At 40.7% G+C, this 22,195-nt stretch overlaps 2 protein-coding genes across 2 annotated transcripts; one reads left to right on the forward strand and one right to left on the reverse strand.

The window, feature by feature from the left end:
• Nucleotides 1-1,772: 1,772 nt before the first annotated feature.
• On the forward strand, nt 1,773-18,091 carry TRIM54 (tripartite motif containing 54). Its single transcript, XM_087948438.1, has 10 exons — nt 1,773-2,249; nt 6,881-7,053; nt 10,519-10,690; nt 11,975-12,070; nt 12,631-12,864; nt 13,330-13,352; nt 15,350-15,474; nt 16,584-16,691; nt 17,109-17,162; nt 17,862-18,091. Exons 1-10 carry the CDS (start codon nt 2,082-2,084, stop codon nt 17,870-17,872), a joined length of 1,164 nt encoding a protein of 387 aa, XP_087804564.1. The 5' UTR covers nt 1,773-2,081; the 3' UTR covers nt 17,873-18,091.
• Nucleotides 18,092-20,050: 1,959 nt separating this feature from the next.
• Nucleotides 20,051-20,581, reverse strand: UCN (urocortin). The gene has a single exon (XM_026671607.2). The coding sequence runs from the start codon at nt 20,530-20,532 to the stop codon at nt 20,122-20,124; it is 411 nt and encodes a 136-aa protein (XP_026527392.1). The 5' UTR covers nt 20,533-20,581; the 3' UTR covers nt 20,051-20,121.
• Between the last annotated feature and the right edge of the window lie 1,614 nt (nt 20,582-22,195).

Raw genomic sequence — 22,195 nt, forward strand, 5'->3', positions numbered from 1 at the left:
TATACAAAGTTCCATTTCTTTTCCAACCCTTTGTCCATCAGTCCCAAAAGAAAAAAAAATGCTGGTTTCAATTGCACATTAATGTTTTAAGATTATCTTAATCGGTGTATGTATTTTAATGCAAAAATTTCTAGCTTTTTCTTGCATATCCCAAGCATACCCCAGGCTGTTCATTGCACCAATATCCTGCAGTGTTTACTAGTGATTATTGGTGATTTTTTGTGCCGTCCTGGGCATCAGTAATAAAATCTTCTGTTTCTGTTGTAAGCCGAAAGCCTTTTAGCTACTGCACTAAGTCCACCCAAATCTTTTCTTAGAAGCCTTTCCAAGCATTCTAATCCCATATAGCATTTCAGTGGGATGGATTCAGTCAGTGGGTGAGTGCTTTTCCTGCAGAAGCTACCAAATTCATCTTTTGGCATTTCATTTAAAAGGATAATAAGTAGCAGGGCTGGAAAAATCCTGTAGAAGTATGATCAATCTGAAGAGGCAAGAATGGATGGAAATGATCTGTGTATCAACCTGAAGCAATTAACAAATGTTTGTATAGGTATTAATGTTTTGTTTTTTAAAAAAATTATATGCGGAAAGAAGAAAGAACCTATACAAAAATAAAATTGTCCTATACTAAACATAATTACTCAAATGTTTATTCCATCCATCCATCAGGCTATACAACTGAATTCAGCTTACATTTAAGCCAGTTAGTGATAAAAACTTTGGGAAATATAATTAGTAATATATAGCCTGAATTTCTACATAATTTTCCAATTGGTCTCCCCAGTAAAATGTTTATTCAGATAAAGAGGCTTAAAACTGTTGTGTAATTAGCAGAGAATCCTCCCAAACTACACAGTATCCATTTTAATGACTAAGAGCGCACAATATTGATTTCTGTTTCTTTATCCTAAAGTTCCCAATTATTTTTAAGCAGCCTTTTTTCCCCAATCCCAGTTGGAAATCATCCAGATCTGAATTTCAACTGCCGGAAATCCTGTTTGGAAGCCTCCAGAATGTGCAAGGCTGGTTTAGATATTTATGTTGTTAAGACTAGCTGGTCTGATTCAGAGCAGTGGCTTTTTAAGTATCTTTGGCTAATGGCTATAAATTGCTTTGAATGTCGAAGTTGTAAGACTTGTTTATTTTGCAAAGTATTTATGAAGGTTAAGTCTATTGTAATTTTATATGTTTCCCCTTAATATTTTGATGATTCATTTTGAATGTTGAGAAAAGTAGGCTGTTTAATGTGTCAAGTACAATCAAAGCAAAAGCCAACAGCTTAATTGCACTTGCAAAAAAAAGGAACTGAGCAGCCACTTACATATTCACAGCATTCCTTGACTTCATAATTGCAAACTCAGTTTTTAATATTTCATGGAAACTGACTGAAGAAATGCAAATAAGAGAGTTTATTTTATTCCTTAGTAGATGCTTGCAATTCGAATTGTTATCTGGTTCCAGTCAGTTACATCACATTCAGTTATACTTTAGTAGAAGGTCTTTATTTTTATCCAATATGTGAAAAGATTTGATTCTTTTCCCCAACAATACTTGAATCTGACTGTTTTGGATATAGCATAGGAGAATGCCACTGCCTGCTTCCCCCCAGTCTGCCAGCCATCTTTTGAAGGTGTCATCGCTTGTTGTGGAGTAGTGACTAAATGTCACCTGATCCCCGTTGACAGCTGTTGCTTTGCCCCCGCACCCTTTACGGAGACAAAAATGGCAGCTGGGATTCCATTGGGGTCATGTGACCTACTAAGAATAGCCTTGTAGGCTCAGGACAGGGAATGATATCAGAAAGAAGTCAAGATCTGGACAGGCAAAGTAGAAAAAGAGAAGCAAGCTTGGTGGACGGAGGGAAATTCCTGAAGTGGAAATAAAACAGGAAGAGGCCAAGGTGTAAAAGCCAGGAAGGAGAGAGGCCAGTACTGCCAAGGCGGGGGAGCTGGAACAGGCAGGCAGAATAAGGCAGAGAGAGCAGAGATTGACAAGGCAGGCATTGAGACTTAGGGAAAGCGGAGGGGGTCATCCATCCAGCCCATTGGAGTGTGCTGTGGGCAAGAATCAGTGTTGCGGGGATGAACTTTGCCGTGGGCTTCAAGCCGATGCTGGGGACTTCACAGAGCATGGATAACCTGGAGAAGCAGCTTATCTGCCCCATCTGTTTGGAGATGTTCACCAAGCCAGTGGTCATCCTGCCCTGCCAACACAACCTCTGTCGTAAGTGTGCCAACGACATCTTTCAGGTGAGCAAGAAGCCCAGGAATCAGTGCTCTGGATAAGCATAACATGAAAGGGATTCAGGTCGGTCTGGGTGATGTCTTTCTAAAGTCAGCCATTTCTGAGTGAAGGAGTATATGATAATTATGTAATAAATGTTATGGTGTATTCTCTGCTTATAGATAGCCGTTAATATTCATCACACTTCTTGAGTCACATAAATAAAGGGAAATATTTGCCTCCCAAAACTTAAGAAGCCCAATGAGAGAGGGGGATGAAGGAGCAATAGAGAATTTGGAAGTAGGAATAATTGCAATGCTGGTTACATGTTTTGTGGGAAAGGACTGGTGTATCAAGGCCAGTGTGCTTGTTTAAGGAACGGTTTGGAAGGCAGGGGTAGGAAGAACAATGTGTATTGTGTTGATCAGGCGCTCCAAAATGGGAGGAGTACAAGACTGGTTGTAAGATTCAGGGCAGGATGACAACATCTTGTATCAGCCTGGAGAGGCCATTATAAGCAGGCCTGAAGGAGGAGAGGGCCTTTGTATGTATCATCAGTGAGTGGAATAAAATTGATGCAATTAAATGTCTCTTCCTACAGAACATTTTCTATACATTGCAATCTTCTGGAGCCAGTAACATCCAGATATTTCCATTTAGTCTGTACCCACTTAGCTAATATGAAAAAGAAGACAAAAATGATACTTGAGAGCTGGATGATGGAATTGAACATATATAGGGGGGAAATATTCTACTGGTTTAAGTAGGATTTGTGTATGATGATTTTTGTGAGTTGTCTAAATAGGAGGCTGCTGCAGTTATTACTTGTTTTGTTACACAGTTTGGCTAGGATCGAAAGAAGTGTAACACGTGTGGAAACGAAAGTTTTAAACAAAGGAAGTATCTTCAGTCTCATTTAGTTACATGTTGACTACATTTATACAACTATGCTGAACTTAGAAACAGTTTGGTCTAGTGTCTAGTTTAGCATCAGGCTCAAAAGCAGGACATCTTGAGTTCAGGTCATGCCTTTGCCATGAAACCCAGTTAGGTGACTTTGGACTATTCATTCTTTCTCAACCCAACCACCTCCCAGAGTTTCTGTGGGGAAAATAGAAGAAGGAAAGTGTTGGATATGTTTGCCATCATGAGTTATTTTTAAAAATAATAAAGACCGGATAAAAATAAATCCCTTTTCTGGATTCATACAATACTGCATTCAGGTGGATTTGTGTATCCTGCTAACTCACACAAAACTATCCCTTAAAACTAGCCTATATTGTGCAAATGCAGCCCTTTTACCAGGGGGAGCAGAATAGAAAATAAGACCATGACCAACTGTTGCCCTTCCAGATGAGAAGAAAATGTGGTTTAACAGATCTGGAAACTATGTCCCACAAAAATTATGGAAAGAGCTAAGTCGCTTGGAGAGAAAAAAGGCTATGGGGAGATTTATAATGTCTGCAAATATAGTATGTCATCATTTACCACACAGATAATGGAGCAGACGTTTTGAAGTAATGGGATGGTTGTTATGATGTCATAGATTTTTTATCTCAACCTGAGGAGAAACGTATCTTGTAAGAGTTATTTCATAGCAACAAATCTCTCTTGGAGATGGAGACAAGCCTTTGTCAGGGATGCCATAATTGGACTGATCTAAATCAGATGGCTTCCTAATGGAAAACGATCCAAGACTTAGTGATTTCCAAGATAACAGTTTTAAATATGGGAGCAGGGAAGACACTATAGTTACTTTATGCTGAAAAACACTTTTCATTAGCTCAAAGAGCCTTTATTTTGTTTTAAACTGAGCCTTGACATTGACAATTGATGTCAGTCCTGAGTCCGGTATGTATTTAGTTGTAAAACTCCTGGAAGCGATCATTTTCATCAAGAAGAAATATGCTTGGGTGGTGATTCTTTGATTTGAGCCAAGCCTGGCAAATGGCACCAGCTTACCCATTGCTTTCCTGCAAAAAATTACTATTGTTAGAGGAGGATGGTTCCTGCTGGCTCTGCCTTTAGGAAGTAATACTGTATTGATGGAGTGGTGGCTTAGTAGCTTAGCGCTTGACATTTGCTATCACAATAGTACCGTTTTTTATTAATACAGCTCACTGGGAGAGACTGAGAGCCATCTGAACAGATTCAGCTGCTATGTATAGAACTAAAGGCATCTGAATCAGATTTAGGACGTTTTGTGCAACACAGATAACCCTCGGCTTACAAACATTTGTTTAGAAACTGTTCAGAGTTACAAATCACTGAAAAAACATACGGCCAATCCTTGCACTTATGCCATCGCAATATCTATGGTCACGTGATCAAACTTTGGACACTTTATTTACAATGGTTGCAGCATCACAGGGTCATGTGATTGCCTTTTTTTCACCTTCCCAGTTGACTTCCAACAAGCAAAGTCAATGGGGGAAGCCGGATTTGTTTAATGGCCATGCAATTCACTTAACAACTGCAGTGATTTGTTTACTAACTATGGCAAACAAGGTTATAATATTGGGTGTACTCACTTAACAATCACGGTCCCAGTTGTGGTTGCAAGTCAATTGTACCCACATTAAAACAGCCAGGGCTTTTCTTCCTTACTTAAAAGGGAACACTCTACTTTAAGTAGCAAACAACAATTTAAATCTGCCTTGAGTATGGGCGGCGTGAAAGATAAAAACCACCTTATGGGGACACAACAGAAAAAGAGGTTAGCTGGCATTGTTTATGGCTAGATTCTAGTAAGGAAAAGCCATCCTTACTATCATTGCTAGGATTTTGTATCTCTCTGGACAAATTCTATAAAATCTAATTCTTGATTCTTTAAAACCTGTTGTGTACATGCCCATCAACACCATCTGAGTTGTGGGATCCCTTTAAGCCTAAAGAATTAAACCCTTTTCTGAGAAAACTAAGCAGTCTAGGCCATCTGTAAAGGCCAAGATATAGTCAAGATATATACACCAAGATATAGTCTTTAAGTTCATTAAACAAAATGACTAACAAAAGTAACAAAAGTGCATGTTTTGCACTTTTACAAAACTAAGAAGGAAAGAAGTGATGTTAATTAGAATGAGAGTAAGGTTCTTTGCAGAGAAAGAATAATCTGTGCACGACCAGTGCCACCTAGAGGTCACAAAATAAATATATTGTGTAAGATTTTTAACTTTTGTTGGGTTCACTCCACATATAAGCCAAATTCATTGTGTTGCAGGAAACAGTGCTAGCTTTTTTGTTTTATTTGTTTTCTTATATTAATATGCCCAATTCTTTCAGAGTTGACTTCTGTATTCTAATCTCTCTGAATGTTCCTTTTTTAATGTAACAAGGGAAAATTGAATATATGGGACATTCTTACATTCATCGAATTTAATCCCCTTTAAACTACATTGTGTTAAAATACAGTGAATTGACTACCTGCTTCCCCCACAAGGGCAGTCCCTGATACAGGATTCACAAGTAAGGAAAATCCACACAAAATTTCCCTGCACTTAAATAGGCCCTCAACACATGATTTATAAAAAAAAGATTGAACTGCGTATTGCCCAGGAAAAAGCCCTATATATCACCCTCCTAATATCTTTCCCTCAGAAAGAAAATGTATTAATTTGTTCCTTTGAATTAGATGGAGTCCTATGCATTTTACCTTAAAAAATTCTTACGGATTCTCATGTTGACAAATCAATGCTTTTGTTCCGAAGAAATTTGTTTCCTGGCTCAAGTCTCACTTCAATGCTCTTTGCTCTAATATTGGAACAGGAGAGTCTATAGAAACCAACTGACCTCTGAAGGCCCTGTGTGGTATCCGAAAGTTTTCAGTGTAAACAACAGCAGTTCTGATTTTCAGACTAGGGTTTTCTTTTTTTAAAAAAATACATCTTATTAAATTTCTTCAAAAGCTAAAGTATAAAAAACAAAAATAAAAATAACATTAAAATATTTCCAGGATGTTCCTATTTATTTATTTGTCTATTTGTTTATTTATTTAACTTATATGCTGCCCATCTCACCAAAGATGATTTTAGGCAGCTTACAATCAATGAATAAAAATGCCATATAAAAAAACTGAAACATTAAATAGTTATCTTAAATTTAAAATTCAGCTGAAATTAAAGTGACCAAGATGGAGACCAAAGAAGGGAGCAACGTGCCCACTGGGAGGAGATGGGATATTATCTAATGTAGACATTTTTTACTATTTAGAGGAGCTCTCTCTTCAAGTCTTATCCAAAATTTTAAGACCCCTATTGGAGGAGTGTGGTTGTCCCATTTAACTTTTGCACTTCTTAAGTCATTAGACCACCATTCAGCTGTCTGAATATAACCTAGAACTCACATGTGAGTTGGAGAATGAGTTACGGTGCTATGCATATGGTGAGTTACTCTGGCAAGTTGGACATGGGATGGCTGTGAATAACCCTTTGCCCAGTGGCTGCCTATTGCCGTGTTCTCTGAAGTCGCCAAGTCTTGTAATAGTGGCTGGTAGAGGACCTATTTCCATGACCTGTCCTGGGACAGAGGAATGTCATTGGTGTTCAGAATGCCCTCCTGGGTTTCTATTATTGTTTCCTAGAAGGGCCACATTCCTACCAAATGGGTAAGTAAGTAGTGTTGAACCTCAGCAAAAACTTTCCCATCGCCTCCTTGCCAGGCCTCCAACCCCCTGTGGCAATCCCGTGGATCTACATCAGTGTCCTCAGGAGGCCGATTCCGGTGCCCATCCTGTCGGCATGAAGTGGTGCTGGACCGGCATGGAGTTTATGGCCTGCAACGCAATCTTTTGGTGGAAAACATAATTGATATCTACAAGCAAGAATCCTCTCGGTAAGTTAAATGTAGAATCCCATAATTTCTGTTTTAACACTTCGTGGTAGTCATTCTGCACCTAAGACGTGTGTGTGTGTGTGTGTGCGCTCATATATTTCTGTGGCTCCAAAACCTTTGTGTTCCAAATGAAGAAGCAGAACCAGAATTTTCTTTCTGATTACTTCAACTCTCTTTCCTCCTTCAAGGCCTGTCAGAGATTGAATCCTTGACTGGACCTCTCAGGTCTTATCCTTCCTACTTCCTCATCATCTTCCTTCCTAAATGCTTTTCTTGCTTTCATATGCATTTTTCTACTTAATACCAGAGGTGGTATTCAGCAGGTTCTGACTAGTTCTGCAGAACCAGTAGCGGAAATTTTGAGTAGTTTGGAGAACCGGCAAATACCACCTCTGACTGGCCCTGCCCTCATCTATTCTCTGCCTCCCGAGTCCCAGCTGATTGGCTGGGTCTTCTTTTGTTGCCCTGCACAGGAGAACGGAGCTGGAAAGCAGGTTAATGGGGTGGGGAGGGGAGGGGATTTTGCAGTAACCTCCCCCCCAGGAGTGGGGAGGGAATAGAGATTTTACAGTATCCTTCCCCTGTCATGCTCACCAAGCCACGCCACGCCCACTAAGCCATGCCTACAGTGTAAAAAGAGTAGTAAAATTTTTTGAATCCCGCTATTACTTAATACCAAATGTGTATCAACCAGTACATCTAACACACTGTTGGCTCTTTCTATAGCAGAGTTCAAAGTTGCGAAGGTTAGCTAAAGCCATCTCTCTAAAGCAGGGGTGTCCAACCTTGGCAACTTTAAGACTTGTGGACTTCAACTCCCAGAATTCCTCAGCCAGCTTCAACTTTCTGGGAGTTGAAGTCCACAAGTCTTAAAGTTGCCAAGGTTGGACACCCCTGCTCTAAAGCTTGAACTTGTTTTTCAGAAAGTTATGCTAATACTGATATCAGTTCTCAGTTCTTTATTTGCATAATATTTCAGTATTACTGGATTACTGTATGCATAATCTCTGGTGGCAAGACCTGTTTAAAAATTAGGCTTCTCTCACAAGCAAAATATGCCTCTCACTTTTGCAAACATATTTTCTCTTTCATACGCTATTCCAAAAAGGGAGAAACCAGTCATAATAATACAGCATAATATGTGATATTTTTGAAAAAATGAAGGTACGCTTCTGTCAGCTCTTTAAGGACCTATTACAAGGCTTTCTTTTTTAAAAAAAAAATCATTAAGCATTACAATTCTATAGATAAAAACTGACTACTGGAAATTAAAAGAATAAAAAAATAGAAAATGCAGGAAAAAAGAATATAGCAAAGAATAAATAAGTGCCTTCTCCTCTTGTCAAAATCAGTATAAACAATTTTAATAATATATCACCTTCTCTCAAAACACAACAATCTCCATTCCATACTTCATCTCTTACCTACCTATAACAAATCATTTCACCTCATAATTCAGTCTTGGTTAGCAAAAGTCCATTAAGGGTTATTAGAAATAACATTTTATTCCTTTTAACCTTGATCAGATAAATCAATTTTATGTATAAACAGATCTTTAAACCTTGTCAGTCAGCCCTAGTCAGCAGAAGTCCATCAAAGATTACAGAAAATAACAAATCTATTTTAACTTTGATCAAATAAACCCTATATTCCATTCCTTTTACTTTTAACAATCTTAATCCATAATCCCATATCAGACAATGTCCTGTGGCTTGTTCTCTTTTTTCTTTGTTGCTTCTCATAAAATCCTTCAGGTCTGTTTTTCCGATATAAGAAATTTATCCTTGTTTTTTATTTGCCATTTGTATATCCCTTTTAATTATTGAAAAACTGAATTAATTCATTTTTAAATGTAATATTTTCCATATCTTTCTTGAAGCTTGATATTTTAAAATCCACTTTGATATTCATCTCAATCTAGTCCAGTACAATTTGTTTCTCTTCCTTAATATCTGAACACAGTCTATCTATAGTGGCAGAAACTTCTAAAATTAACTTCTGCATCCATTTTTTAAAAATATCCTTTGATATGTTTAATGTTATTTTGTATTTTGCTCCATTTTGTGTTAGTAAGTCAAACTAAAGTGTTCCTCTCTTTTAATTGTAACATTTAAACCAAATTGCCTTTGGTTTTCTCTCTAGTGTCCCTCAAATTCATCCGTATTTCTTTTAAGAATTTAAAACAACAGTGTTTTCTCGATTCTTATTTATTTATTATTTATTTATTTGATTTGCCAATTTTTAAGATAATAAGTATAAGTGTATACAACATGAAATGGGTACATATTTCTAGGACAGGGAAGGATGGTCTTATAACTAGTTTCAAAATCTTATTTCAAATCTATCTGGACCTTTAGTCCATTCACTGTATAACATTCGAATTGCTATTCTTCTGATTATCCCTCCCTTCCCCCACAATTTGTATGTTCTTATGCTTATCTTTAAAACTTATTTTGCTGAGGATTAAAGTGACCTCCCTCAGTGCCTGTTATAAGACCTGTCGATCGGAAGGTTCTTAATAGTTGAATAGCAGTAAAAAAGCAATTTCCATAAGTGTTTAAGAAATGAGCCTTGGCAGAATTTTGTGTCCATAATATAGACTATATTGTGGCTGTGAGCTTGGTGGAAATCCCTCAATTCCCAGCCACTCGACTTGTGAGCTAACTGAAGAAACCTTAGTTGCTGCTATTTACTCATGAGGAACAGCTGTCCAGACTACTGTTGGTTGATGCGGCAATCTCTTTGTCTCCAGAGAGATTTTGCTGGCTGCTGATCTGTAATATCATCTCTGAACCTTCGTATACCGTATATCTAGTTTCCTATGTCCTCAATGGAACTCATTGCCTACCACAAGGCTTACATAAAATCCTGGGCAGGGAGCAGAAGAGAGCACAAATTTGTGGGTGCTCCTACAAAAAGACTCTGTTCCCCCGACATTGTAATTTTCAAAATTGCTTTGGGATTTGCTCTTCTTTATGCACTTAAAAAGAATGTAATTCTTAAAATGCCTAACCTCATCTAAACACAGTACCAAGAAAACACTTAATCTCATCAATAATGTGAACCACATAAAACTATTAAATATGCTGATTACACTAACGTTGCATTGCTACTACTAACCAAAGGAAGAATCATGGTAGCTAAGCGTTGATGGTAGAATCAAAGGCTTGGTTGTCTCTTGGTCACTGCATGTCTTTGATGGAACCGAACTGAAATCCATCTCCAGCTCAAATCATAAGGCTTTCTTGCTGCTAAACTTCTATTTGGAACACCCAGAACTAAAGTATTTTCCTTTGGAAATAAAAATTGGGCCTCTTGGCATGCTGCACTATATTTCAAAAAGGGAGCATATCTATTCTTATTTGACATAATGACCTTAAGTAAAATAGAAAGGTTTTTGAGCCAGGGTCGATCATTTTCTGGGGATTCAACATCTCTCTCAATCTCTGTTTATGCTGTGGCCAGGCCTCTCCATGCCAAGGCAGAGCAGCAGCTGATGTGTGAAGAACATGAAGAGGAAAAGATCAACATATACTGCTTGACCTGTGAGGTTCCAACCTGCTCTATGTGCAAAGTCTTTGGAGCCCACAAAGACTGTGAAGTGGCTCCTCTGACCAACATTTATAAGCGCCAAAAGGTACAAGGAGTGGTGGTGGGGAGAGAAAGAGGGGAAGTGAAAAGGAGAAGATCCTGTCTTCTTTCTACTCATAATTTCTGTTTTGAATGAGTGAATGAATCAATGAATGAATTCTTTATTGGCCAAGTGTGATTCAACACACAGGAATTTGTCTTGGTGCATATGCTCTCAGTGTACATAAAAAGAAAAGATACATTCGTCAAGAAACATAAGGTGCAACACTTAATGAAAATCAAAAGGTACAAATAATCAATAAACTCACACTAGGAAACAGTCAGTATAAATTGTAAAGATAGAAGCAACAAGGTTACAGTCATACAGTCACCTATGGACACTTAGAGCAAACACTTGAGTTGTGCAGTGAGGGAGAAACATGTTAACACATGTTAGATGCTGGTGCCCAAGTTAGCAATTAACAGCATTGTGATCCTGGCCTGATATTACGGCTTAGAATGTTAGTTTCTAAGTCAGCTGGCACACAGGGGAATTGCCAGCACCACAAATAAGTTATTCATGTATCAGGTGTGTTTATGGGTGTGGAGGAAAATTCCTGGATCATGAGCACTCAGGTAGTGTTGATTGGGGCTTTTCCTCTTCTCTGCTGCTTCCCTTCCCTACTATTTCCTTGTTTTCTTGGACAAGAGCCCATCCAGGGTGGGGCTTTCAGTCGCCTTATGATCTCAAGCGGGAAAAGATTCCCTAGAATTACTCCATCTGACCGGTTACTCATGTTGGCTGCACAGTCATGCAATAGAAGCGGAAACATGTTCACAGGCACTGCACTGTAGCCTTCCTCTCTTCTTGAAGACCGACATAGAGGCTAGACTTTGGAGGAAATGGATTCTGAGGCTAAGTCCCGATGAGCCATAAGATAAGTTCATGCAACATATGGCTCATCAAGGCTTAGCCTCAGAGTCTAGCCTCTATGTATATCTTTGAGTGAGACATTTCAAGTCTCAAATGAATTTGAGTAGTTTGTGGTTTGGAGTATTGCCTTAGTAGTGTGTAATGTGAACTAAGCATTACAATATGTCTATTACAGTAACTTTGTATATTTGCTAAGGCATGTACGACACGCTTTATGAATACCTGTTTTAATTACTGCATTTATTTAAGTCAGAGGTCTCCAAACTTGGCAACTTTAAGACTTGTGGACTTCAATTCCCAGAATTCTCCAGCCAGCTATGAGTTGAAGTCCACAAGTCTTAAAGTTGCCAAGTTTGGGGACCCCTGACTCAAGTGGTGTGAGCCCAGCCATTAAGTTTCACCTTCCTATTTCTTCAGGGGGAGCTGAGTGATGGCATTGCCATGTTAGTGGCAGGGAATGACCGTATCCAAGCCATCATCACCCAGATGGAAGAGATCTGTAAAACTATTGAGGTGAGCATAAAATCATTCAATTTGTTTTTGGGGGATGCTCTCAAGTGATGTTTATTTCTGCAGGATATGCCAATACAGGTAATCCTTGGCTTACAACTATTCACTTAATGGCTGTTCAAAGTTACAGTGGCACTGAAAAAGTGACTTATGACTGGTTATCACATTTACTACTGTGGCAGCATCCCCATGGCTACATGATCAAAATTCAGGTGCTTGGCAACTGGTATTATTTATTCACTTAACAACTGCAGCAATTTGCTTAACAACTTGGCAAACAAATGTTGAAAAATGGAATGCAACTTACTTAACAACTACCTAGCTTAGCAATGAAAACGTTGGACTCAACTGTGCTCGTAAACTGAGGGCCACATGTAAGCTTCCTTCTTTCTCCTGTATGAAAGTTGGAGAAAAGTTGGAGCCTTCTGGGAGCAAATAAGAAGAAAAGCAGGGAAATATACCCTTATAGTACTTATTGATCTCATTATGCCATTTAGTTGACTTTAACCTGTGGTGGAAATAGTACTTTTAAAATAGTAGTTCATGTATTCTGTCCCTGGCAGGATAATGCTCGGCGACAGAAGCAGCATCTTTGTCTGCGCTTTGACTCTTTGTACAGCATCCTGGAGGAACGCAAGAAAGAGCTGTTGCAAGAAATCGGACGAGAGCAAGAGGAAAAAGTCCAAAGGGTGCGGGGGCTCATCCGGCAATATGGAGACCACCTTGAGGTCTCCTCTAAGCTGGTTGAGTCAGCCATCCAATCCATGGAGGAACCCCAGATGGCCCTCTATCTGCAGGTGCATACAGGTGTGACAGGACAGGGTGGGGGAACAGGGTCATCCTGGAGCCAGTTTAAATCAATCAGCAAGAAGCAGGATATACTGTCCGCTTTCTTAAGGATGGACAGGTAAGGGGAGGGGAGAAGCAGGACCCCATTTGCAATTTGGAAGATTAAGTGGTTTAAAACTTGGGGATATAGAGCTGCGGTGGCTCAGCAGTTTGAATGCAGTACTGCAGGCTACTTCTGTTGACTGCGGCTGCCTGCAATTTGGCAGATCGAATATCACCAGGCTCAAGGTTGACTCAGCCTTCCATCCTCCCGAGGTGGGTAAAATGAGGACCCAGCTTGTTGGGGGCAATAGGCTGGCTCTGTAAAACTGCTTAAAGAGGGCTCTAAAGCACTGTAAAACGGCATATAAATCTAAGTGCTAAGTTGTTTTCTGCTTTGTTGATGCTGAAGATTCTCTCTTTCTTTCCTGCAGCAGTCAAAGGAGCTGATCAAAAAGTGAGTAGAAGCAACAGGAGCAAAGGTCCAGGCCCTGAGCCTTAGTATCAGCCTTCAGTGGCCCAATTGGCACTCAAGAGCAGCAGCATTCGAGATATCAGAGATCCACTTTTTTGTTTATTTTTTATTTTATTCAGAAGATTAAAATAGAAAATACAAAAGAAAAAAAGGTTAACAAAGACAAAACAAAACTAGACAACTTTTTTTTTAAAGGGAATTAAATGGACAAGAAAACAAAACTACATATTATCCCCTCCTAGTTGTACACTGACAAATATATTGCAACAAAAATAGTTTTCCCTCTTGCGAAACAGGTCCATGATTTATAAACTTCTGCAGCTATTTACAACCCAATCTGATGTGTCATACATTATGTACATGAAGAAAAAATAGTTAACAGGTTAATCAACAGCAAAGTTAATCAGAGATTCACTTCTAATTTATGCATACTCTGTTCTTTGATCCAGTTAGGCTGGTGTCTGTCTCTCCAAAATGCACAAATTTGTGATTTGTTATTTTAGGCTCACTGTAATCTTTCTTTCCTTCTTGAACAACTACAGCAGTGGGATTCTTTCTGGATTCAGGATTACAGCCAGTGCTGTAGATTTTTCAGGTTGATATGTTAACGTTATTCTGAATCATATCCATGCTTAGAATTGTGGAAGCCAGTCACAGGAGTCTTTCCCAACATAGATTTTGTCAACTAAATATTAAGCCCAAGACTGAAGAATCAGCTTCTGTTTGCTTTCAGTAAGTTAGTATTTAGATCAAACCACACAATCTCTCTATAGCAGCGGTCGCCAACCTTTTGGACCTCAGGGACCACCAAACTCATAATTTTTAACTCCCGGGGACCACTAATATGCATATTGACTGACGATGGCTTGCTGAAGTTGGGGGGGAGAGAGAGAGAGAGAGAGAGAGAGAGAGAGAGAGATGAACTAACCTCCCTCCCTCCCTCCCCCCCTCTCTCTCTTTCTCTCTCACACACACAGAGGCAGGGGTGGGATTCAAATTTAACAATCGGTTCTGTGGGCATGGCCTAATTTGTGGGTGTGGCTTGGTGGTCATGTGATTGGCTGGGCATAGCTTGTATGTAAATATTATAAATATTTATGTAAATACTGATTTTTTTTACAAAAAAAGAGCAACTTTTACCCAAAATTAGGCAAAGCAGGCAGGCAGATTGAGTTGCTCACAGAATCACAGATTCGCTCACAGATCTATAATTCTGCCATCGGCTACCTGAGTGTGCACTGAATAATAGAAGCTTCAGGCCTAAGGAAGGTTCGGGTCTGAGCTGAAGATCTAAAGATTAGCTAGAAAGCAAGAAATCCAATGATTTCCTGCTTTCTAGCTAATCTAAATCTCCCGGCACAGCAGAAGAGCTGATGGTTGGGGGGGGGGAAAAAAAAGGAAAAATAGCAACTTAGCAGACAAGTTTACCAGGTAAGGAGTAAGTGGGTAGGGAGGGTTCCCGCGGGCCATGTGGGCGGTGCAGCCTTGTATTCTGGCGCAGCCTGGATTAATTGCTTTGAGTGGGGGTCCTTTGGAGGTGACATTTCTCTGCAGCCCACCAAAATTTTCTCGCGGCCCACCAGTTGGCACCGGTTGGCAACCACTGCTCTATAGGACAGAGCAATGAAAACAATAGCGGAAAACATATATGGAAGTCACAATTGGCAGCAGTAAGCCACGATACCTGGCCTTTTCCCCAATTCCCCCAAAATGCTACGCACAGCTGGGATGCATACTTTTTCAGGAGTTTGGTGGGGACAGTTTTGGAAACCATTTCAGCAGACGTCTTTAGTTCATTATTTGCTGGAAGCAGAATGGACAAAGAAGGGAGGAGACAAACATTCATACCGTTGTCTCATTTTGGAGAGAAAGGAATCTTCTGCCCACTGCCAGTTCTCATCTTTATTTATTTATTTATTTATTTTGGTGAAAAGAAACATGCATCAGCTAGATTTCACCATGCCTCTTATTTTCTGCAGGATCACAGACATGTCCAAGGCATCCATGGATAGCCGGCCTGAATCTGGCTATGAAAACATGGACCATTTCTCTATCAATGTAGATCACGTTGCTGAAATGCTGAGAACTATTGAATTTCAGACAGGTGAGAGCGGCTGGACAGAAACATTTTGCTGGAGTGAGGGGAGAGGATACATCCACTGCTGTTCCTCCATTTGGGTGCCATTCTCTTTAAGTTTTTCATTAACTTACACATTCCCTGTCTAAGAAGGAATTTGACACTGAGGAATTGAAACCCTAACTCTAACTCTGTATGGTGGAAAAGCCTGTATCTAAGGAAGGGGGCATTGCAATGAAAGGTATTTGAAGAGTGGAGGAAAAGGAACCCTTGTATTATTGGTGGATGGGGATAGATGGAATTATTTAGATTATCTCAAAGAGAATGACCCATACCATTTTGAACTTGATTCAACAAAACCCTTCAGCCTTCTAAAGCAGAAATAGCATAAAATGACAAGACATTGTCTGGACCGTTCGGTAGGCATTTGAAAGCAAGACTTATGTGTAATCAGGTAATTCTGCGGACCCACAACATTTATATAGTTTGGGGTTTGAAGGAAATAGATATTTGGCTCATGAGTGCAAAAATCAACAGCAACATCAACTCAATAAAGAATTCTGGGACTTGTTCAGACAACATACCTAAGTCAGCTAAAAGTCTAATGTCTATATTTGCACAGGATCTAAAACTAGCATATTATGCAAATCCAGAAAATGGATCAGTAACCAGGTGATACATGCAGTTTAAAGCCTTAATGCTGGTGTATTTGGGAAAAAATATAAAAAAGTTATTTTACTTTAAACTTTTTTAAAAAATTTGCATCACAATCTCTTTTAAAAGTGAATTCCTGCATGTTGTGAAAGGATATTGAGCTAGATAGGATATTAATTTGGATAACAAATTTACATTAAGACTAAAGTTCTTTCTTTACTCAGAAAGATTAAAGGATTTGGTTTCCCTTTTGCTTTGTCTTCTGAAAAATGTACTTAGAACACGTATGACTTAGGAAGAAAATTATACAAAACCTATACAGTAATTATGCATTATGTGTGAGGAACTGAAGCATATTTTTGAAAGGTCTATCTACATAATGGAAGCATTCAGAAAGCATGTTGGAAAATGTGTGTTTAGAGATTCAAGATAGACGAATAACACAAAGTTGTCATTTTCACATATGCCTGCTTCCCCCTCAGATATTTCTGGAGAAGAAACTGAGTCTGAAGGAATTATCCCAGAAGGAAGTGTTGAAGCTGGAGAGGAAGACCATCCAGAAGGATCAGAGGGGCCTGAAGGAGCAGAAGGTGAGTTGAAAAGCTGAAATGAGAGATGGGTAGAGTTGTAATGAGTAGCTCTGCCTGGGGATGCATTGAGATTTTGCCACTGCAAGGCCTTGATTAGAAAGTCCAAATGATTTTTTTTCTTCCCACCTGTTCTGTTTGAGCCACAGTTTTCTTAGAAATGTCCTCATTATAAACTACTCAATATTAAGAACCTGCAGAAGAAAACATCCTCAGAAATTATTTTAATATATTTAGCTCACTTAAGCACAGTTGAGCTAATAGATTAAAATAATGCCTGAGGGATGGAAGTGAGGCCTTTTTTTGCCTGTGATTTTATAATCACAGTTCTGAGTACTTCTGTCCTTTCCTGTTGAGCTAACCTCAGCCTTAGCTGAGAAATGTAGAATGATAGTGTCATGTATCTCTTTCTCTCCCTAGATGGAGAGAACCTGTCTCGATTCAGACCAAAGCCACCTAATATACCATCTCGGGGTGAGTCCTCCTTCTCCTGGACAATTTCTTTAATTGGCAGAGAATGAGAGGGCCAGGAGGAATATGAAAAGGAATCTTCAGGAATGAGTCCCAACAACCAGATGTTCTCTTGATGGGATGCTTACATAGAAAGTTTCTAGGGATGATCTGAATGGAATTTTCTGCCGTGTGGTTGATTCTTTTGTGTACTTTACCTGGCACTGCTATAGAGAAGACAATAGCCTAGCTTCTTTTATCACGATCTTTTTCAATGACATAAAAAAGGGTGAGGTAGAAACACAATGAAAAGAAATAACACCCATCAGCCAGAATTGAAGGAAAGGAATAGAGCAGGTTCTACTGTTTCCAGAGCAGCAGGGAAATAATTCTGCTTCCTAACCCAGAAAAAGTGGGCAGAATTCTGGTAACTTACAACTGTTGATCTTTGGCTATTTTGGATCTTCTTTCCTGCTTCTGAGGCTTTGGGGTTTCCCTGGCAAAATTTCTCCCAATGTTCATTCTCTTGTTCCCTCCCCCAACTCTTAGCTTTCCAAGGGTATAATGGAATTAAAAGAAGAGAATTTGTCACCAGGAAAGGATAGTGTGCCCGTTAGTGAGCTTTCCTGCTTTGACTGGGATATTCACAAGACCTGGATCATCTGGGGAGCAATCTGGCACGTTTTATTTCCCACTAGATGTGTATCTTATTTCTTCCACCAGGACAACACTGAAAAGTCACTTTGAAGACAGAAGCAGTTGGAGAATGTTCCGGTCAGCCCCATCCCATGCTTCTTCCCCCACTCCAGCAGACGTTTTTCTTGCTTCCCACTAAATTTTCTTTCTCTGTGCATCTTTTTCTTGCTTCCTTCTATGCTCTTTTTCTCCCTATACCATTTGGCTTTTTAATATATGGAGATAATAAAGTTGTGAGTTATTTTTGCTAACAGCAATTCTGGCAAGGTTCGTTGGGTGAGAGAGATTCTGTTGGATCCCTTTCTTTGGAGGAAAAATATGAGATTCATAGGCATGGTTGGTGAAATTTTCCATAGGGTGCTCATTCATAAATTTCTGCATTTATCCTTCACAGAGGCTACCTGTGTTAGTTCTTTACCCCCTACCAGAAGTGGGTGGGTGGGGGGTTTAAACTACCAACACCAGCTTTTCCCCAACTCATCAAGGGCTGGCTAAAATGTTTTCTTGTGTTGGGAAAAAGAGAGTCAGCCATAGGCGTGGCTTTAGCTTGGTTTAGAAACACTTCACTCTTAACCCTCCCATCCTGGGTTAAGGAAGGGATAACTTATTCCATCCTTTGAACTTGGATGAATCTAAATATTACTTTGACCAGTTGCAAATCTACACTGAGTGAGGAAAAGTAGCATCTCTACGTTTTGAGCACTGACTCTAGGCTGCATGTATTGGAGGTGGGAGGACAGAACTAGAAACAAAGAATTAGGACACCAGAAGAGGAACAAAATTCCTTGTCTAACTGGGCTGGAACTAAGGAAACAGTGATAGAGCATAAAAAACAAACAAACATAGGAAGAAGGAGCTGGCAATCTGCCAAAGGGAAAAAGACCTCATTTTGCTAGAGAAGTCCTGCTCTGCCTGAAATGTCTTCTACCTGGCTTTAGACAGAAGGAATTGGTGGGAAGGACCAACCTTGGAGCACAGGAGAATATCAAAAGTGGAACTCCCATCTTCTGTAGATATAACTTGAGTGAGATGAGTGGCCATTTACATTATTTACATTTAAACAACTAGGAAGGAAGTCTAATCTGCCTTCCTGACCTGCTGTTTTCAACTGATCAGAGCACCCTCCAACTAGGGAAAGGGCAAAAGGTTGCTCGTTGTTAGTATCAGCAACCAGCTCAACAGCACCAATGAAAAGAATGGTTTGGAAGGCGCTTACGCTTTTTAGCGGGTCCAGGCAGAGCCGCTGTCCATGGTGCTACAAAGGAGTCAAGGGAATTTGAGAAGGGAATTTGTGGAGAGGGAGGGTCAATGGGGAATTTAGACACCCCATATAGCTAGTATACATGGTGCTTCCCTCTCCCAGTCTAGCTGGCATGAAAATGCTCGATTCTAGCCTATATTCTGGGGTGCAATACAATGTTCTCTTAGATGGAAAAGTAGCCCAGTTCTGAAAGCATTTGGATTTTACTTGAGTTTAGCTTTGCTATGGATAGGACCAAGGTTGACCTGGAGAATCAATGATCCGATTCAGGCTTCCTTTTAACCTCAAGACCCAAGTTCTGTCTGCATTCCTGTAAAGCAGATTGAAATAGAGACACATCTGAAGATTTGTAGATCTGCGGAAATTTTGTTACCAAGACTAACATTTTACTTTGCCCCATCAGCATTCCTTTATTTCTCCAAAGTTGATTAACTTTTGGTAGAGTTGACTTACAGTACCAGGAGATTGATTAAACTTCAGAATACACACATAGTATGGCTCATTTAATTTTGGTTTGATTGACCGCTGGGTTTGCCATATTCGAACCCAGACGACTCCTTAACATCAGTTATGTAATGTGTGACCACAGAAAGTATGTTAATTCGGTAAATCAGTGTGAAGTAATGCCATGTAAACCCTTCTAGTGAACAGAAGAAGCTTCTTGGATGAGAAGCAAAACGTTTTCAAGGAAATGAACCGAGGAGGTCCAGTTGCTTTTTGGAAAAGCACCTTTGGGACCCTCTAGTGAATCCAAGAGTTTATATCAAGACGGCAAACCCTGACACCTCACAGCTCAAGTAGGGCCACTAGTGCAGCCCAGGACGCAACCTCACCCCTTCCCCACCCTAAATCAACAGCCCGCACTCGGAAACCGTTTGACGCCCAAGAAGTTTTATTTCAGAAAATAAATGTCTTCTGCGAAGGCGCCGGAGTTGAGGCAAGCGATGCCGAAGGAAGTGCGGGGCGATTGAGTTGCTGGATTGGCTCACAAAGGCGAGGTTCTCTTGCGCGCCCACGCTGACGGCTTCACTTGCCTACCGAGTCCAAGAGTTGACGGTTCAACTCTGCCTGGGCTTGCTGGCTCTGCGCCCGGGAGATCTCCATCATGTGGCGGAGGAGGTGGAAGGTGAGGTCGATCGAGAGCGGCGGCTCGTGGCGTTTGAGCCGGTCGCTCAGTTCGGCGAGGCGTCGACGCAGCTCTCCCTCCGGAGAGAGCCGGTGTAGAGATCGCAGCAACAGGCTCGCCACGTCTGGCTCGGGAACGGGTTGCAGTGGCTGGAGGGATCCGGCGCGGTTTTCCTCGGGGAACCGCAACCGCAGGCTCAGGTCGCTTTCTGCGCTGCCCTCGAGGTCGACCGCTGGTCTGGCTCCGAGGGACACTTGCAAGACCAGAAGGAGCAGCGAGGCCAGGAGGCTGGGCAGCTGCGCCCGCCTCATGCTGAGGCGGTCCGGGCCTGGGAAAGGAGACAGGGAGGTCTTGGAAAGAGCGAGACCCTGGTACTGTCAGCGACCTTCACCCCTAAAGTTGAGGAGAATCTGGGCAACCCGGCTAAGGTCTACTTGAGAGATGCTCTCCTAAGCAACCCGGACGGAGGACAACATCCCGAGGGCATCTCCGGTCCTCTCTTGGCGATCCAGTGCCAGTAGGGGGTGACACTGAGCTGGCAGTCGCGGCACCCGAAGGCTGGACTGGAGGATAGTCTTAGCCTCCGCATCTTTTTCTCTTCCCTCCCGCCCTCCCACTCCCGCCTCAGCTTCAGGTAGAAGGGAAGCAACTTACCGCGATGTGTCCTTGCGGAGCCGGGAAAAGGGTGCTCGGAGTCGCTGGCGGGTTCTTTATATATAGCAAGCTGGGAGATCCATTGACGTCAGTGAGGAACATGGACTGGTTGCTGATGGTGCGGGCGGTGTCCCCCATAGACCCTCTTGGTACCTGAGTCTGGGTGGGAGAAGGTGTCCTTGTGCTTTGTTACTGGGTGCCTGCTCCCCACCCTCCCTCCTCCGGATTATTTCAGCACTCCTGCAAGTCGTCTCAGAGTAAATCCACTCTTTGCAGTTCTAGTTTTTCTCACCTGCTTCCCAGGTCCTAAGACGCTGGTCCTAAGAATGCCGGAACGACTCTCAAGGCACTAATGCCAGGGAGACCAGCTGAGCCCCCTGAAAGCCTCTACATTCAAACATGCATGAATCTCAACCTTGGGTTGGTTGGGTTAGAAGATGCTGCCTCTATCACTTAAAACAAATTAATATCAGCAGAAGCTGTGATGAACTTCAAAACTGAAGCTGACATACAAGTAATTCTGATTAGTCTGAGAAAATCCCATAGGAAAGGATCAGGAAGTAATAGGTAGGAATGGAGGTGAACATGTCAGCTTTAACTGGTAATCTCTCCAGCATCTTAATAGAATAGACCAACCACAGCCCATACAAGAGAAGAAGATGTTGTGACTGGTAAGCAGATCTGAAGAACTGGGCAGACTTGGCCAGCCAGTTGAAATCTCTTGAGTGGCAGTAAGGAAGGAAGAGGACAAGAGAACAAACACAAAAAAGACACCAAACTATGCCTGGAATTTTAATTATTTAATAAATGCATCATTTAATAAATACATATGACTATCCACTTGCCAATGTGACTCTGGGTAGCTAATAAAAAAAACAGACATACAATCCAGCTGTCAAACCACTTCATGTTTCTTCAAAACAGACACATCTAACATCTCATCCAAAATTTATAGAGAAAAAACAGTTTTTAATATCTTACAGAAGGTAACAAGGATGGGGAGGGGAGATTATTTCAAAGAAAATAACTACTATGGAAGATGTAGAACCATGACCTTGAATTGTATCTTGCAGCTTATTAAGAGATATTGCACAAAATAATAATGTTAAATGGGCATATTGTGGTGTACACATCTGACCCACTGCATTCTGAATTAGTTTCTGGATACTCTTCTAGGGCAGCCCCATTTAAAGTGCATTACAGTAACTCAACCAGAAGGTACTAAGGTCTGAATGATCAGGAGCAGAGACACCTGACCCAGGAGCTGACCCAGGAGCAGACACATCAACTAGCCATTATGTCTTAATACAATTGAGCAAC

The sequence above is a fragment of the Notechis scutatus genome, chromosome 1, assembly GCF_049901735.1.
Source record: "Notechis scutatus isolate UNSWTSFEM ecotype Mainland chromosome 1, rNotScu1.2, whole genome shotgun sequence".
Taxonomy (NCBI): Eukaryota; Metazoa; Chordata; class Lepidosauria; order Squamata; family Elapidae; genus Notechis; species Notechis scutatus.

What these genes read in the sequence shown, in the direction of transcription:
- TRIM54 (XM_087948438.1), top strand. Translation starts at nt 2,082, where the DNA reads ATGAACTTTGCCGTGGGCTTCAAGCCGATGCTGGGGACTTCACAGAGC. An exon ending in GTGCCAACGACATCTTTCAG is followed by an intron (nt 2,250 to 6,880) that starts GTGAGCAAGAAG and finishes CCTCCTTGCCAG; the next exon opens with GCCTCCAACCCCCTGTGGCA. An exon ending in TCAAAGGAGCTGATCAAAAA is followed by an intron (nt 13,353 to 15,349) that starts GTGAGTAGAAGC and finishes TATTTTCTGCAG; the next exon opens with GATCACAGACATGTCCAAGG.
- UCN (XM_026671607.2), bottom strand. Translation starts at nt 20,532, where the DNA reads ATGAGGCGGGCGCAGCTGCCCAGCCTCCTGGCCTCGCTGCTCCTTCTG.